Source organism: Chionomys nivalis, chromosome 26 (genome assembly GCF_950005125.1).
Source record: "Chionomys nivalis chromosome 26, mChiNiv1.1, whole genome shotgun sequence".
Classification (NCBI taxonomy): Eukaryota; Metazoa; Chordata; class Mammalia; order Rodentia; family Cricetidae; genus Chionomys; species Chionomys nivalis.
In genome coordinates this window covers 11,667,842-11,684,105 of record NC_080111.1, presented here as the reverse complement: position 1 = coordinate 11,684,105, position 16,264 = coordinate 11,667,842, and the positions used below count along the sequence as shown (strand labels likewise).

Here is a 16,264-nt window from a genome sequence, read left to right as displayed (position 1 = left end):
ATCTATGCCTATAAAGACATAAGCATATATACATGGGGACACACACACACGGGCTAGGTTAGGCTATGTTAGGTAAGGATTCTTACTCTCCTTCTCCCCCCACCCAATCTTTGCATAGCTTCCATAATAGCTAAGAGGTATATCTGAGAGGTATATTCTCTCTCTCTCTCTCTCTCTCTCTCTCTAACACACACACACACACAGAGTCACATATTAATGAAGCAGTTTCTGAACGGCACTACTCACGTTAGTAAAAAGCACTTCAGTAGATTCACAAACATGGCTAAGGGAACTCACTCTTGGGTCTTCTCCCCAGTGGCCCCGCTCTCAGGTCACATGGTCTCACACAGATACGGGGAGAGGCTATTGTCGGGCGCTTCTCCCTTTCATGACAAAGCTGGTGGTTTTTCCTCATGCATGTATAGTATCAAAAACCCCAGTTTACACAGAGTACATCACTAGTTCTAAAGGTCTGTATACTCTATTGTAGAAACATTAATAACTGGAAGGTTCAGGGATCAATGCCTCAGGGGATGTCAACACTAAAGCCCCAGAGATGATTACACAAATAGCCAGTTTATAGACTCGCTATATCATAAATAAATGATACACACAATGCACAGTCACATAAAATACACTCACATAAATAATGAGTTATAGATGACAGACAAATCTAGAGTTTAGAAAACGCAGCAACCTACGAGGAGAGAAGGCTGTGCACCTGGAGAGGCATCCAGCTACCGCAGAGACAGAAGGAGGGAGACTGGATGAAGTAGCTAGGGTAGGGGAGTCTCTGGGTGACATCGTCCCTGGAAAGGCATACGAACAGGGCAATCCAATGTGGAAGTGCAGAGAGGGGACAAAGAGGAGACAGGATGGAAAGTACCCGGAAGATAGGAAATGTGGCATGCAAGGCCACAGGCAGCCACGTGACACAGAGATGCATGCCACAGCCCAGCCTGTGGAGAGCCGGCTGGCTGGTCACAGGGATGATGACTATTAGTGGCAGAATAACCCTGTGTTTATCTGAGGATATCATGTGACGCCCCAAACTTCACAATTCTGATTCGCTAGCCCTTCGTGTTTTCATTTTAAATGACCCTATGATTATTCTAAGCTATAAAAGAATAAGACAGGAAGGGCTGGAGAGGTGGCTCAGCAGTTAAGAGCACTGACGGCTCTTCCAGAGCTGGGTTTGATTCTCAGCACCCACACGGCAGCTCACAAATGTAAGTCCAGGGGATCTGAAATCCTTACCTATGTGCAGGCAAAACACCAATGCATATAAAATAAATCATTAAAAAGAATAAGACAGGAGTTGTGTTTTTTTTTTTTTTTTTTTGATTTTTCAAGACAGGGTTTCTCTGTGGTTTTGGAGCCTGTCCTGGAACTAGCTCTTGTAGACCAAGCTGGTCTCGAACTCACAGAGATCCGCCTGCCTCTGCCTCCAGAGTGCTGGGATTAAAGGCGTGCGCCACTACCGCCCGGCAAGACAGGAGTTGTGATGAAGACAATATACTTTCCCCACCACAGGGAACAATGATGTCATTTTAATGCTTGTTCACTTTTATAGCAGGCAATGCTCTCAGAAAATAGCCACATAAAGAAGGTTCACGACTCACCCAAGATCATTCAGATAGAAGCATGATGGGACCCCAAATTCAGCCTCCCAACCCCAAGTCCTATGCTCTCCCGTTTTCCCTCCAGGGCCTTTCCTGATCACTGCTTCTCCCGCTATCCTCCAGTCAGGTCCCAGCAGGACCTCAGCAATGTAGTTCCACTTGACAGCCGGAGACCTACTATTTCCTGCCTGTCTCGGCCTGTCTGTCTCTCATGCTGGAAAACTATGGTGCCTGCAAGATTTCAATCTGCTCTACTTCCGTGTGTATCTTCTGTGAACCAGCCACAGTCAGCCCTTCTGCCACGTTACTCTTTTCTGCCCTAGTTGTAAGGCTTTGAAAACAGACGCTTAAATTGTAACTATCTCTTAGGATAGAGGCTCAAAGGTTAAGAGTACTGGCTGCTTTTTCAGAGGACCCAAGCTTGATTCCCGGCACCCACGTGGATGTCCACAACCACCTTTAACTCCAGTGCCCGGGGATCCTATGCCTTTGTCTGCCCCCCTTGAGTATCAGGCATGCATGTGGTGTATATGTATGCAGATACACACAGACAAACACACACACACACAGACTCACACATGCACATATATACCCTCACACAGACACACCTGCAGATATACACAGAGAAAAATACACACACATACAGACACATATACAGACATACAGAGACAAGCACACACACACACACACACACATTCATCTCATGCTGTTCTTACAGAGAGTAAACAAGTTAAGTCTGTGTAAATTGCTGAGTGGTGTGCAATGTAGTAAATGCTAGCTTTCATAGGTTAACATATCCCTGATCACAAGTGCTTGGAACCAGAAATGGGAATTTTGGGGTTCTGGAATACTGCAGGAATATATAAATACACACACACATACACACATATATATATAGATACATACATAGTATGTATGTATACACATACACACACACACACACATACACACACATACACACACACACACACACACACACACACACACAGAGGATCTCTTGGGGTGAGGCCCCAAGCCTACAGGTGAATTTCATTTCTGCCTCACGCCCTCCCTGAATGCAGAGCCCGAAGGTAGTTTTATACAATTCGGAAACCCGTTTTGTACTGTGGAATGTCATTGCTATGGACATTTCCACTTGTGGCATCTTTTCATGCTCAAAAAGCCTCAGATTCTGGATGTCAGATCTTCAGAGCGAAGATGCTCAACCTCGGTTACGTTTCCCTCATCATTTGAAGGTATTTCCCAGGCTGGGGAGGTAGTTCTGTGTGTAAGAGTGCCTGCGGTTCAAATTCCCAGGATCCACGTAAGAAGGCAGGGATGGCTGCACCTCACCTGCTACTTTAGTGCTATGGAAGGGAGAGACAGGACAATGGCTGGAGCTTGTTGGCCACCAGCCTAGCTCCAAGGTCAGTGACAAGTCTTGTTTTAAGGGACTAAGGAAGTGAGGGGTACAGCAAGACTCAAAGCCCTCCCTGTATCTATGCATATCCACCCGTACATGTATGTGCTCTCAAACATGCGTGTGCAGCAATACCCTCTTTTGAAAGCATTTCACAAGTAACCTACAAGGTAAGCACTTAGCTAGACTTCCTGGAGAAGCAGGCTTGATGCTCTACTGCACAAAACTCCCTTTAACATGGCATGGCCTTTGGAGTTCCCAGAACAAGGACACACTACACTGAGTACAGGCCAAGAACCCTGTCACTTAGTGTGTGAAAGAACGCCTTGCTTGGACTTTAACATGAAGTGGAAGAGATTCTTAGTCAGGGTCTTGCAACTCATGAGAGAAATATGGATGCATCCACAAAGCAAGGCTGCAGTGGGTCTCAGAGACCATAACTGGGAAGGCCCATGTAGGCCAGGAAGATCCGTTTCCTTCTGTAATCCTGTACGATGAGTTGAAGACAGCCACAGTCATCAGTCTGCCTGCTGGCTCTGCCCCAGGGCGGGATCAACAGCTGATGCTATGATCTCTGCACTGTGAGTGTCCAATACCGATCAAGTGTCCCAGAGTGCCAACTCTCTTCACCAAGGGGAAGTCCAACTCTCGACCTCAGGGCACATTTCCTGCCCATAATGACAAGGATACAGCCACGGAGCCCTAAGCTACCATGGTGTGTTTTAAAGGCCAGCCAGTGAAGCATTCCAATGCGACATTTATATCCCTGAAAAGGCAGTAGTTGGCCTTTATTTGTATCCAAAGGGAAGGCAAGCCTTGGCTGGAACCTTCTTTGCTCTGTGTAGGCCCTACTCTTTTCTATGTATAAAACGTATCAACAATCTCTATTGTTGTGATGGTTTGAATGAGAATGGCCCTCATATGGCCATGTTAAAATACTTGGACTCCAGTTGCTAGAACTGTTTCGGAAGGATTAGGAGGTGTGTCACTGGGGATGGACTTTGATATTTCAAAAGTCCATACCATCCCAGTCTCTCTCCCCCTCTCTCTCTGTCTGTCTGTCTCTCTGTCTGTCTGTCTCTCTCTCTCTCTGTCTCTCTCTCTCTGTCTCTCTCTCTGTCTCTCTCTCTCTGTCTCTGTCTGTCTGTCTGTCTGTCTCTCTCTGTCTCTCTCTCTCTGTCTCTCTGTCTCTCTCTCTGTCTCTCTCTGTCTCTCTGTCTCTCTCTCTGTCTCTCTCTCTCTGTCTCTCTGTCTCTCTCTGTCTGTCTGTCTGTCTCTCTCTGTCTCTCTCTCTCTGTCTCTCTGTCTCTCTCTCTCTTACTTGTTGATAAGGATCTAAGCTCTCAGCTACTGTTCCAGAGCCATGCTCCCTGCCATGCTGGTCACAGAATCTAACCCTTTTGAATTGTGAGCCCCAAATTAAATGCTTCTTTTTATAAGCTGCCTTGGTTATGGTATTTTGTCAAGGAAATCGAGAAGTAACTAGGTAACTGTTCAATATGATAGCCGCTAGTGTTATGCTCTATTTAAATCCAAAATAATAAAAATGAAACAAAAGTTAAAGAATTCAGTTTCTCACTCATAACAGCCGCATTCCAAGCACTCAGTAACCCGTGACTCGAATGGATGAGAAGGTTTGCAAAAGCACCGGAAGTGTCTGGGGCATCACTACCATAGAAACGTACTGTCAAGCCAAGGAACGTTCAGGCAGGCAGCAGGATTTAGCTGTGCTTTCACGATCAATAAAACAAATACACGGCTCCCTTGAAATTCCTGTTCCCTCCAAGTTAGTTCTTTCCTAAGTAACATGGCATGGTGAGCGAGACACTCGCAGCCAGGCCCAGGCTCATGCTCCTTCATAAACAGCCTGGATTCTGCTAGGTGGCCACAGTGGGCCCATAAGCACCTTGATGCCATCCTCTATGACTTGGAGCAGTTGAATGCAGAGGATGGATGGTCTGAGCCCTGGGAGAAGGAGGCTCATCAATCTGCTATGCGTCTCGGCATGGTTACGGAACATTAATGAGGTTGGGCTCGATTTAAAAGCTGTCTGAGGCATTATGGATGGCAGTGCTCAGTTTCACAGGCGCTGGGAATTTCTGAGATATAATCCTAGCCCTTTTGCTAATGAGTATTATGATACGGAGACTATCATTTAACTTCCGAGTTTCGCTTTCCTGCCCTTAAAATGGGGCTATTACTGACCTACCGAACCCAGTGTCCGGAGGATTAATGCGCCAACGCGTGCACGGCTCTGTGCATGGAGCCTGCTGGAAGCCAATGCTTCTATTCATCCTCATGCAGCAGTTGGGAAACATTAGGCCTGGGATGTTTACTCCTTCCAAATGAATTTTCTTCCTCAGCGTTGTAACATGACCTGCATTAGCTACACCTTAAATCTAAAAGTGAAACCAGGACCCCAGGGAGGGTGCACCGATGTTGCTGGGGTCACAGACGATTTTTCCTTCGCTTAGCACAAGCCTTAACACTAGATCTTGCAGTAGAGATAGAGGCAGTAATTGCACAGTAAATCCTCACTGCTTGAGCCTGGTGGCCAGTCCTGCCAGGCGCATACGGCCATTGTCACTCACATGCAATGATGTTTCCGTATCTGTTCTTCATTCTGTTCTCGTCCTTCTTAGCGGAGTCCCATGGTGCAGACTGTCCTTCGAAGAAGCTCTGGAAGAAAGAGGAAGTGACACTAAGAATGACAAAGTGAACAGAGGGGTCTTAACGGGAGGGGGGGTGTCCTTAAAACGTGGGCGACAGTCAAGCGGGCACCAGTCACAAGACTGAAGCTATTTTATCTTGGGAATATTTTGTTTGGCTTTTGTTAAGCGCTGTTTTGCACTGGCTAGCCTCTCACAGAGATAGAAGGTAAAGAGAAAACCCACAATTTATTTGAATACTGGAATATTCGATGAAGAAAAAAAATACCCAAATTTCATTGTAAGTTTTCACTACTCTTTTTAAGACACACGAAGGTATTTTTTTTCTCCCAAAGAACCTTCATGACTTCAAGATTAAAATCCTATCTTTTGAATTTCATTTGGATGTCTTATGCCTGGAGGCTTCAATAATCACATTACGTTCTCCTATCCCATTTATAATGAAAACACCTTTTGATACCAGTGGACAAACAACAAGATTGATCTGGGCTTCAGTCCCATGTTAGTGACCATAAGCATTTTCTCCATAGTCAATTCCACAATGAAGTTACGGGCAGCGTGCTAGGTAACACGGCCATCGAGAGAGGCTTGTTTCTTGTCTTTGTCACAGACACTAGCTAAACGGATCCCTAGTGCTGCTGAGATGGGCTCAAGCGGTTCTAGGATAGCCTGCCTGGCATGCAGCGTCCCAACCATGGGTACAACAGACAGGCTCGGCATAGGCTATGCTGTCTGTCACCAGGCTGGACTCTGAGAGGGGACGGCATGGTCAGCACTTACCTGGAGCTTATGCCCTCGTGGCTTACTGAATGAATGACAGACTACACTGTTTCGTTACAGAGCATAATTGCTTTGATATAAAAGAAAGTGTCCTAAGACTTTGGAAACCTGTCTGTATCCGTCCATTTTCTGTAATTTGAACGACATACCAGAGGCAGGCTGCTTATAAAGACCATAGAGACTTGCTGATGCATACCCAAGATCACGCAGCCCTGCTTGCTTGGCCCCTGGTGGTGGGTGGTGTCAGGCTAGAAACACACTGGCAGAAGGTTTGGGGGGGTCAGAATGGGACACATGGAGGCTGAGAGACAGGGATCCCACAATCCCTTCAGAGGGTCTCCTCCAGTGGACCTAAGAGTTTGCCACCAGGCTTCACTTCTTAAAGGCTCCATGGTGAAATGAAACCCGAGCACAGTAAAGTCCAAACCTCCAAGCATGAACAACACCGCAGTACCGTATGGATGTCCTTCATGGATTTCACTCAGATATAACGGTGCCATCCCCATTTATCTTGCCAAATCAGGTCTTTTCCTATACTCTAGCCTAGTTCTCACAACTAAGAGGCTGGAGAAGAGCCTGATCATAGCTGGGTCCAGCCCCTGGATTTTAAACCCTGTCATTGGTGGACCCATGGCACAAAGCAGCAGAAGCCAGCATTTCATAGCGTGCAGAAGCACAAAGGTCTTACCATCAACATGAGAACTAAGTAGTAAATTGCCTATCTTCATCTAAGGTCCCTTAGCCATGATCATAAAACAACATTCTACTTTTGAAAAACATTTAAAATATATTTATCTCTGTGAAAAATCTTAGGGAGAATGTCTGCAGAGGTCAATCAGTGGTTAAGAGCACTCGCTGCTCTCGCAGAGGACTTGGGTTTGGTTCCAAGCACCCACATAAGGGCTCATAACCATTTGTAACTCAAGATTTAGTGGCTATGATGTTCTTTTCTGGGCTCTGTGGGTACATATATGCATGTAAAACACTTATACGTATAAAACAGAAATAAATTTTCAAAAAGCCCTTAAGAAAAGACAAAGATTAGAGGTTCTGCGTATGAACAATAGAAATGACAGCCATTTATTACTGGTTGAAGAATAAAGTACCCAAGGATACAGAATAAATAAAAATGAAATATTTTCAAGTTATTGATAAATGAAGACAATAATACACAGCTAAAAGCTCACCAGATAATTCCACCTGGAACAAGACCATAATACAACCAGGGGATTATAAGCACACAGCCCATGACAAGCTACAGCATGTTAACTCTACTCTGCCTCATAATACACACTTAAAAATAGCTCCAGGGATTTCTAAAGTCAAATATTCTTGTTCTCAAAGTGTCTTTGTTATTCTATGAATGACAATTATTTCACAGTTTGAGTAATAACTATTATTTGACTTCTAACAATGTAATTCTACCTCAAGTTTGTCATGATTTAATTACCAATTTCACTTGCCCTGTCTTTTCTACTCATCTAAAAAGTTCTGAGTTTTTTTCCTTTATTATTCTGTAGGAAGAGGGAAGAGGATAACCAACTTTGAGGGGGACCCTGACATCTTCTAGTGAGCCCCTGCTGCAGTTTACGGGGTCACCAGAGGCACGGCATCGCAGGGGCACAGACAACCGGCCCCACTCCTTGCCAGGCAGAGGCCCCTGTGTGATCTGGTGCTTATTTACCCTGCTGCTGTGTTCAGTGCGATTGTGGGACTTCCAAGAGTCCTTATATGTAGCAGTTATGTGATCCCATTGCTTCCATTGTTAACTGGTGACCAAGAAAGCCACCAGTCAGCAAATGCGAGAAGAACCAATCTTGTCCCATTTCTGAGCTTATACTGAGGCGGGCATCAGCTAGAGACTCAGCCGAGCCTCGATGGGGTAGGAGGGAGCAATGTGTTCTCTTAACCCCTACTTTTTGTGAGCCATCCCACTCTGACAGGGACTTTATAGGGAAAAGCAAGACTATTGCTACCTAAAGATGCTGAAAGCATTTACTTTTAGATTTTACATCTCTTCATAGTGGAGGTTTTCAGTTAGGATGTTAAACTAGCTAGAGCCTCCACATGAATGGGTGCTCTGGGAGACACGGCATGGCACATGGGCCCCTCACATCAGAACCTGTGGTAATTACAGTCCTCATGGCTACAGCCGCGGTTGCTCGCCCTGCACTTGGGTAGGACAGCACGGTGGCTGGAGCTTAGGGCAGAGCACCCAAAGAGCAGAGGACATTGACGCGACCTCTGTGCTTGGCACTACTTCATTTTGTTCATCCTCAGCCCACGACGTGGTGCCATCTACATTCAGGGTGGGGCTCTCTACCTCCTTAATGCTTGCTGGAAAGGACCTGCCAGTCTCATAGGTGATTGTAAATCCTGTCAAGTCGACAGTAAGGAGTACTCATCACCCAGCACCCAGGGTTACTCAGCACCCAGCACCCAGGGTTACTCAGCACCCAGCACCCAGGGTTACTCAGCACCCAGGGTTATTCAGCACCCAGGGTTACTCAGCACCCAGCACCCAGATTTACTCAGCACCCAGCACCTAGCACCCAGGGTTACTCATCACACAGCACCTGTGGTTCTCTTGGTTTCAAATTTTCAGAGAGAACACATTAGCGCTGTACAACTGCTTTGCATCTGGTCTGTGTAGTAGTAGGAAGAGTGGCGGGCTCCATCCCACCACTGGGCTAGCTTATACCCAAAATAACCACATGGAAACTGTATTCATTTAAACACGCCTGGCCCATTATCTCCAGCCCTTTATTGGCTAACTCTCACATATTAGTTTAACCCATCTCCATTAATGTGTATCACCACTTGACTGTGGCTTACCAGCATCAGTCTAACCAGCGTCCATATCGGAGAGGAGAGCTATGGCATCTGCCACACTGCCTTCTTCCTCCCAGAATTCTGTTCTGTCTACCGTGCCCATCTAAAGGCTGCCCTATCAAAAGGCCAAGGCAGTTTTCTTTATTCAACCAATGAAAGCAACACATAGAAAGAAGACCCTCCTCTGCCAGTCTGTAACCACGCCCCACAGAAATGAGCAACCTCATACAGAGCAGGTGCATCCTTTTTCTTTTTATTCATTTCTTACTCATTCTTTTTCTTCCTCGGAGAGGCTGAGGCTTCTGACGACGATACCAGTCCATTTTGTTTGGCTTTGTTTTGTGTCTGCATACCACAAAGTGGATTCTCACTAGTCAAGTTACCAACAAGCAGAATGCACAGTATGAGGTCGAGTGCTGGGACGCTCCTTGGGGAGTCAACAGACTGCTCGTCACAGGCTGGTTACATGTATTCCCACCCAGGGTAGTGTCGGTTTTCACGCCTCTCTTAATGAACTGATTTGCGTTATAAGACTCACATTGTGCACCCTTTTCTCTGGGCAAGAATATAGAGGTTTTTCAAGCTATATTTTTTAAAAAAAAAATATTTTAAGAGGTCAAAGCTATACAACTTTCTCTAAGTGACTCAGATTGAAGCTTTGAATAGAATTCAACCTTGAACCGATATTCTCAGGAAGAGACACTACATAATTTATGCTGTACCTTTCTAGATGGTTCTTTGGAATAGTTTTGTCAAATCCATTGAAAGTACAGCCAGCCAACCTTCGAATCTGCTCAGTGCCATGGCAGAGACCCCTCAAAAGACTCAGACTTTGTAAAAACGTGCTGGCTCAGGGATTATTTGGCCTTTCCTCTCCTCAGGTATTCTGTTCTGCTCAAGTTTCGGTACAGATCTCGATTCTTCCCCTCTCTCTCACCTCACGGTTTTCGCTGGATAAAATTATTTGCAAGTTCATTCAAATCAAATTTAATCAAAGCATAGATGATCTAGGGAAATGGCCCAATGAGAGAGAGTAGAGGGGACATCGGAGGGACAGTGTGACAATGATTATTTGGTGGTCGACTTGCATCTCTGGAGCAGTACCTCAAGGACGAGCCTAGGAGACAGAGAGCGATGCCCTGCATCCCAAGGACACAGAGAGTGATGCCCCACATCCCCAGGACACGGTTTACAGAGGAGCTTCAAACTATCACATCACAGCTAGGCATTATGTGTTTAGGGCCGGTCTTTAATATGCAGGTACCATTCAATGCACTAACTATGGTTTTTTATTACAAAAAACCTACTTTATGCATTTTGGGGATTTAAGTTAATGCTCTCACTGCACCTTCTGTTAGAATTTTCATAACTATACTTATGCTTTTATTCTACTTAAAATGTAATTAAAGTGTTTCCTCTGACTACTTTAGCTCCTATATACCAAGAAAAGGCAGCCAACCTGGGAACCGCTCTGAGGTTTCTGAAACAATAAAAAACAAAACCAGGCAGGCTCCAGTGAATGCCAATGACTTAAAGCAGAGCTTTAAGATGCGGTGCTCGCCATGGTCACGGGGCAGAAGGAAATTGAACATCCTGCACGCTGTCATCTTTTTCTGAACAGGGAACGTGTTCTTGTGATTCAATAACCTCCTCCCACACCCCTCATACCACCTTCATTTCCCACAGGACACAATTACACATCGCAGTGGCCCACCTCAAGAGAACGGTACTCCAAAATAATGCAGTCTGTTAAAAATGCCACAGCTCTCAGATATTAAAAAGAGAGGAAGGAAACCCTATTCAACAGAAAAGCCGGGATTGCGGGTCAAGCCGGTATGGAATGACAGCCTTTATAGGCAGTTCAGGGTCAAGTGTTTTAGAAGCTTCTGAAATCGAATTTTTCCTCCCTTTCTCTTATGAATAAAATTGTGCACGTTAAAAACTATTGAAATCATCACCCGGAAAGAAGGAAGATGAACCCATCGGGGCATGCAGAGTCTCTGAACTTTCTTTGTTTTCTGTCCATATTTCTCTTCTGGTTCTTCCAAGCATTGCATTTTATTAGGTCCATATAAACAATTTATTGCTAGAGCATTAAACCAATGGGAAACATCTAACTTTGCCTGAATGGCCACAAAGTGGAGTGCTAATGGAACGGGGCCCAGAAGTTCATGCCCAGTGGTTGCGGTGGCCTCTGGTCACTGTCCTCCTCTAATGGCCCAGACAAAAGCAATCCAAGTATAGGACACTTCAAGGCCGGAAGAGGTGAAAATGGATGAGAACAAGAATCTAGATCCATTTGTGTGGTGTCTACAGAAACCAATGCACCTTTTGAAGAAGTTATCAAACTCTTAGCAATTCAATGGCCTTTAAAAAGCTACAACTTAGGGGCTGAGAGGTGGCTCAGAGGTTAAGAGCACCAACTGTTCTTCTCGAGGTCCTGAGTTCACTTCCCAGTGACCACATGGTGACTCACAACCATCTATATATAACTGGTACCCTCTTCTAGTGTGCAGGCTTACATGCAGATAGAACACTGGATAGCCAATAAAATAAATAAAATCTTTAAAAAGTTACAGCTTATTCCAGTTAGGAACCATGCAGAAATTTTCTACTTGGAGTGTCAGGAGGACGAGGAGCTGGGTGGTACTCGTCCTATGACGGTCTTCCTTTATCCAACATTGTTTGTAACCTAAAACCAACCACGGAGCCTCTGTGGCCAGAATGAGTCCCTCTGTGTCTGGCTGGCCTTCAGAAATTATGCTGTTGAATGTCACCCTGAATGAAAGCAATATGACATTTATAGCAAAGTAATAAGATGGCTCTTGCTGGATATCTAAAGCACACCCAATCTTTCTGTTTACACTTGCCCCCGCAAATTCAGAATCCTTCCAGTGGTCACACGTCCCATTAACGATGTAACATATTCCATAGCTGGGCGGTGGTGACACACACCTTTAATCCCAGCACTGGGGAGGCAGAGGCAGGCGGATCTCCATGAGTTCAAGGCCTGCCTGGTCTACAAGAGGTAGTTCCAGGACAGCTAAGGCTGTCACACAGAAACTCTGTCTTGAAAACAAACAAACAAACAAACAAACAAAAAGATGTAACATATTCTCAAGTGTACCAAAGCAGAAGACTATGATCCACTGATCCAGTGGAAGGGAAGAAGGAAGCAGAGCCAACTAACCGACAAATGAATACAAACTCCTTAAATAAATGAGGGAAGGAGGCAAAGGCAGGGACATGTGATATCGGAGCAGTGCCCACACTGTGGGTGCTTCAGGAAGGGGTGGTCTCTACAGAGCTGGGCAAGCTGCGGTACAGCATTGGTTAGAAAGGCAGGGGCAAGAGCGCAGGGGCAGCCAATGTTTGCTTTAAAAGAAAGCATTTCCTTAAAAGGCAGCCTAGGAAAAAGGCAGTGCTGTGCAGCCCTTCTTTGGGGGGTGCTTTCCTCAGATTTGAAGTCTTTTCTTGCTGCCTGAACCTGTGAGGAAACTCTCAGTTTAGAATCTGAGGAGACCTGGCTCCCCAGAACCTGCTCCTGAAGGGGGATTTCAAAGGCTTCTCAATGAGGGCTTTTTAGTGTCCAGAGGTGGCACCTACAACCGAGTCTTCCTCGGCAGGGTCTCTGCTGTTTATCATCGAGTGAGGGCAGGTATAGCCAAGGCTGGACCGGCAGGGATCGATAGCAGTTAAATATCCACCATGCGATGCTGGAGTGGAAGTTGACTTTTTCAGGTTGAACTCCGTTCAGTCCCCACCCCTCTCATGGTTATGCTATTGTCAGAGATGGATGAATCTTGCGGAGATTCTGGACCCTGGATTCATGCCTGTCCTCAGTGCATTATGCTGGCAACCCCAAGGAGACCACTGTAATCAGAAGGTGTCAAAGCAGTGATGTCATTGGGCCCCTAGGCACAGGCTTGAAGGGAAGGGCTGCTCTGTTCGCAAGGTAGACAAGAGGGTCGGAGCGGAAGGTGTTTCCGTTTCTGGATGTCACGTCAGACTGAAGTCCTGCCTCTGTGATTACCACCCAGACTACGCAAAGGCCGTTTTCATTTCCCCTGAGATATAGACAGTGCTGGGCTGTGGGTTATTAGCACTTCTGGGAACTGCAATTTCCTCCCTCTCTGCACCTGACTCCAAACAGCTGTCGGTGAGCCTGAGCTAGAGGCGCCCAGCCCTTCCAAAATGATTGAAAGCACCTCCTTGGCAAAGGGTAATCTGGAAGTGATCAGAGAGCAAACGGATGCTTCTGTGGAAAATGCCAGCTGCTCCTATCCAGAGGGCAGCTGGAAAAGCGAGTCCCTATTTCTTTTTCATTGAACGACGGCAGCAGTTTCCAAGCCAGTCTCTTTACTGCCCTGCCGTCCGTACACTGGTTTCATAGGCTCAGGCTCCCTGGCACTTAAACCCTCGGAGTCTCCTTCCCACAGATGCCAGTACTGAGGTCAGTCTGTATAATGTGTAGCATGCAGTTGGGCTCTAGCAAAGCTGCCAGCCACCACTCTGGTGTTAAAGCTTGAGATCTGAAGACATCTTTGCTGACACTGGGAGTAAATTTTGTCACCTCTCTGATGATCCTTCCTGTCCCCCAATCTCTCCAGTGACTTTGTCTTTTCCCTCCTCTGGTTCTACACTGCACGCAGAAGCAAGACGTTTCTCCCTTTCTTTCTGATGTTAGCGACTGAATCCAGGGTCTCACCCTGCTAAGTGCACGCTCACCACAGAGTGCTACCCTAACTCCGTTAGTAACTAAAGCAGAATACAAAACAGACGCGCACCTTCAAGGGTGACTTCTTAGAAAGCTGTGACTTTTACAAAGTTCTCACCTCAGAAATCAGGGTACACACAAGCTCTGTCAAATATGACTGAAAAGCCGAAGAACACATTTTAAAGAGATGACAGGCTCGGGTATGAATAAGTGTAGCAGAAAAAGGAATTTTAATGTGCAATTCATGGCTCTCTCCTGACATGTATTAATTTATAAAATTTCTCAGCACAGTTCCTTGCTCTGCCTGCGATACCCAAGCCAAGGTGATTGAAGACAGAAATTTACAAAGAAAAATTATGCTTAAGATGTAGAAAATAAGTTTAGAAATATCTTCTCAGTTTAAAGAAAAATAATTACATCTCAATTTACTGTCAGAAAGTCGAAAGTGTATTCTTATTTCTTTGTTTATCAGTGTTCTACTGTGGAGCCATGGCCCTGGCCCACATCGACTCTATTCAGAATTGCAGCTGGAAGTTATTGTTTGGGCCACGGACGCTCCTCCTTGACTGAGCTGAGTCAAATGTCCTCCCTTGTTGACGACTGTGGACGCCTTCCCTTCCGGGTTGCACGACACTTCTGGTGAGCAGTCTTGACACTGACCTACAGTTGATGCATGAGAAAGAGGCTGGACAAGGCAGCCGCGCGAGCCTAGCAGGTGGAGGGTAGAATCCCAGCACAGGCAGGAGGTCCAGCGTGCTACAGAGACAGAGTAGTCCCCCTTGGGAATCCCGAGTGGACAGATGCTCCATCTTGCTACTTGTCTTGGATAGAAGGCATTACCCATTTGTATACACACTGTCAAGGCTGCACTTCATCTGGTTAACACACGTTGGGGTTGGCAGGTGTGGTGGCTGAGGAAGGGGGAAAAGAACCCCAGAGGTTGACAGTGGCAGCTGACCCCAACCTATGGCATCTGTCTAAATGGTACTCCGCTCACTTTCCTCTACTTGAGTAGATGAGTTAATATTATATGTGAAACATTTGCTTAGAAATGAATACAAATATTTGGTTTTTCGATACAGGGTTCCTCTGTGTAACAGTTCTAGCTGTCCTGGAACTAGCTCTTGTAGACCAGGTTGGCCTTGAACTCACAGAGATACACCTGCTTTTGCCTCCTGAGTGCTGGAATTAAAGGTATGCACCACAATCGCCCGGTTATAAATGAATATTAATATTGTTACAATAAGTGAAAAGCTTGCACACCAGGTAAAGATAGAGGAAACAAATGAGAAAGAAGCAAGCGAGCAAGTGAGTAACAGCAGCATCAGGCTCCCCCTGCCTGTATCGCCTGGCTATGTTCTGAGCCTGAAGCCTTTCTTATAGGCTGAGAGACAGGAAGTGATGAGAGGCCCCGGATCGCAAGACTCAGATTTTCATCCCAGCTCTGATGAACTCTCAGCTGGAACAAGTTACCACATCGATTTTTCAGTTTTCATAAGAGGATTTCTACAATATCTAACAGGTTTGCTTTCCGTATTAAAATCAAGTAAGCATCTGGAGAGATGGCTCTGAGCGAGTCTGAGGACCTGGATCTTGTATCTCTGGCATGCATGTAAAAGCCAGATGTGGCAGCATGTGTCTGTGACCCCAGTGCTGAGGAGCCGCTGCTCAGTAAGTCTGATTTGTGAGTTAGCTCCGGTTCCGGGGAGAGATGCTGCCCCCGCCTCCAAAAAAAAAAAAAAAAAAAAATTAAGGTGAATGGAAAGTAGCTGAGGGAAACACTTGACCTTGACCTCTGACCTCCACATGCTACCACACACACAGTATGCACGCGTGTAAAACCTGTTGATATCAGTGAAAAGAACACATAGAGTTTGTACCTGTAGAGCCAAGAAACGTTGCTACGGTAGTATAATGTATGGAGCTTCTAGAACTTTTAGGGGAATACACAAAGTGTGCCAGGCACAAATATCTATAGCCCTCCAGAGTCCCAAAGAGAATATGCTTAGTCTTTCTGCACTTGGCACCCTTAGTGGGACATCCACCTGGGACCTAAGAGGGATATTACCAGTATTAGTAAGCGGTCACTGTCAATCAGGGCATCCACACATCATATATAAATATATGTTATATATATTATATTTATTTCAATGCATTATTTTGAAGCTTGGCTCTTGTAAGGTTTCACATTCTCATGACACAAATGTTATAGGGGTAACCAAATACTTTATAATTGATTTTAAAT

At 45.6% G+C, this 16,264-nt stretch overlaps 1 protein-coding gene across 3 annotated transcripts in view; it reads right to left on the bottom strand.

Moving 5' to 3' along the window:
* The window catches only part of Ptprm (protein tyrosine phosphatase receptor type M), a 698,790-nt gene that overhangs the window by 89,160 nt on the left and 593,366 nt on the right, over positions 1-16,264 (bottom strand). For all 3 annotated transcript variants that reach the window (XM_057758864.1, XM_057758862.1, XM_057758863.1), the window contains one exon: positions 5,613-5,700. In XM_057758864.1, the coding sequence (XP_057614847.1) occupies positions 5,613-5,700 (88 nt within the window). The remainder of the gene's footprint in view (positions 1-5,612; positions 5,701-16,264) is intronic.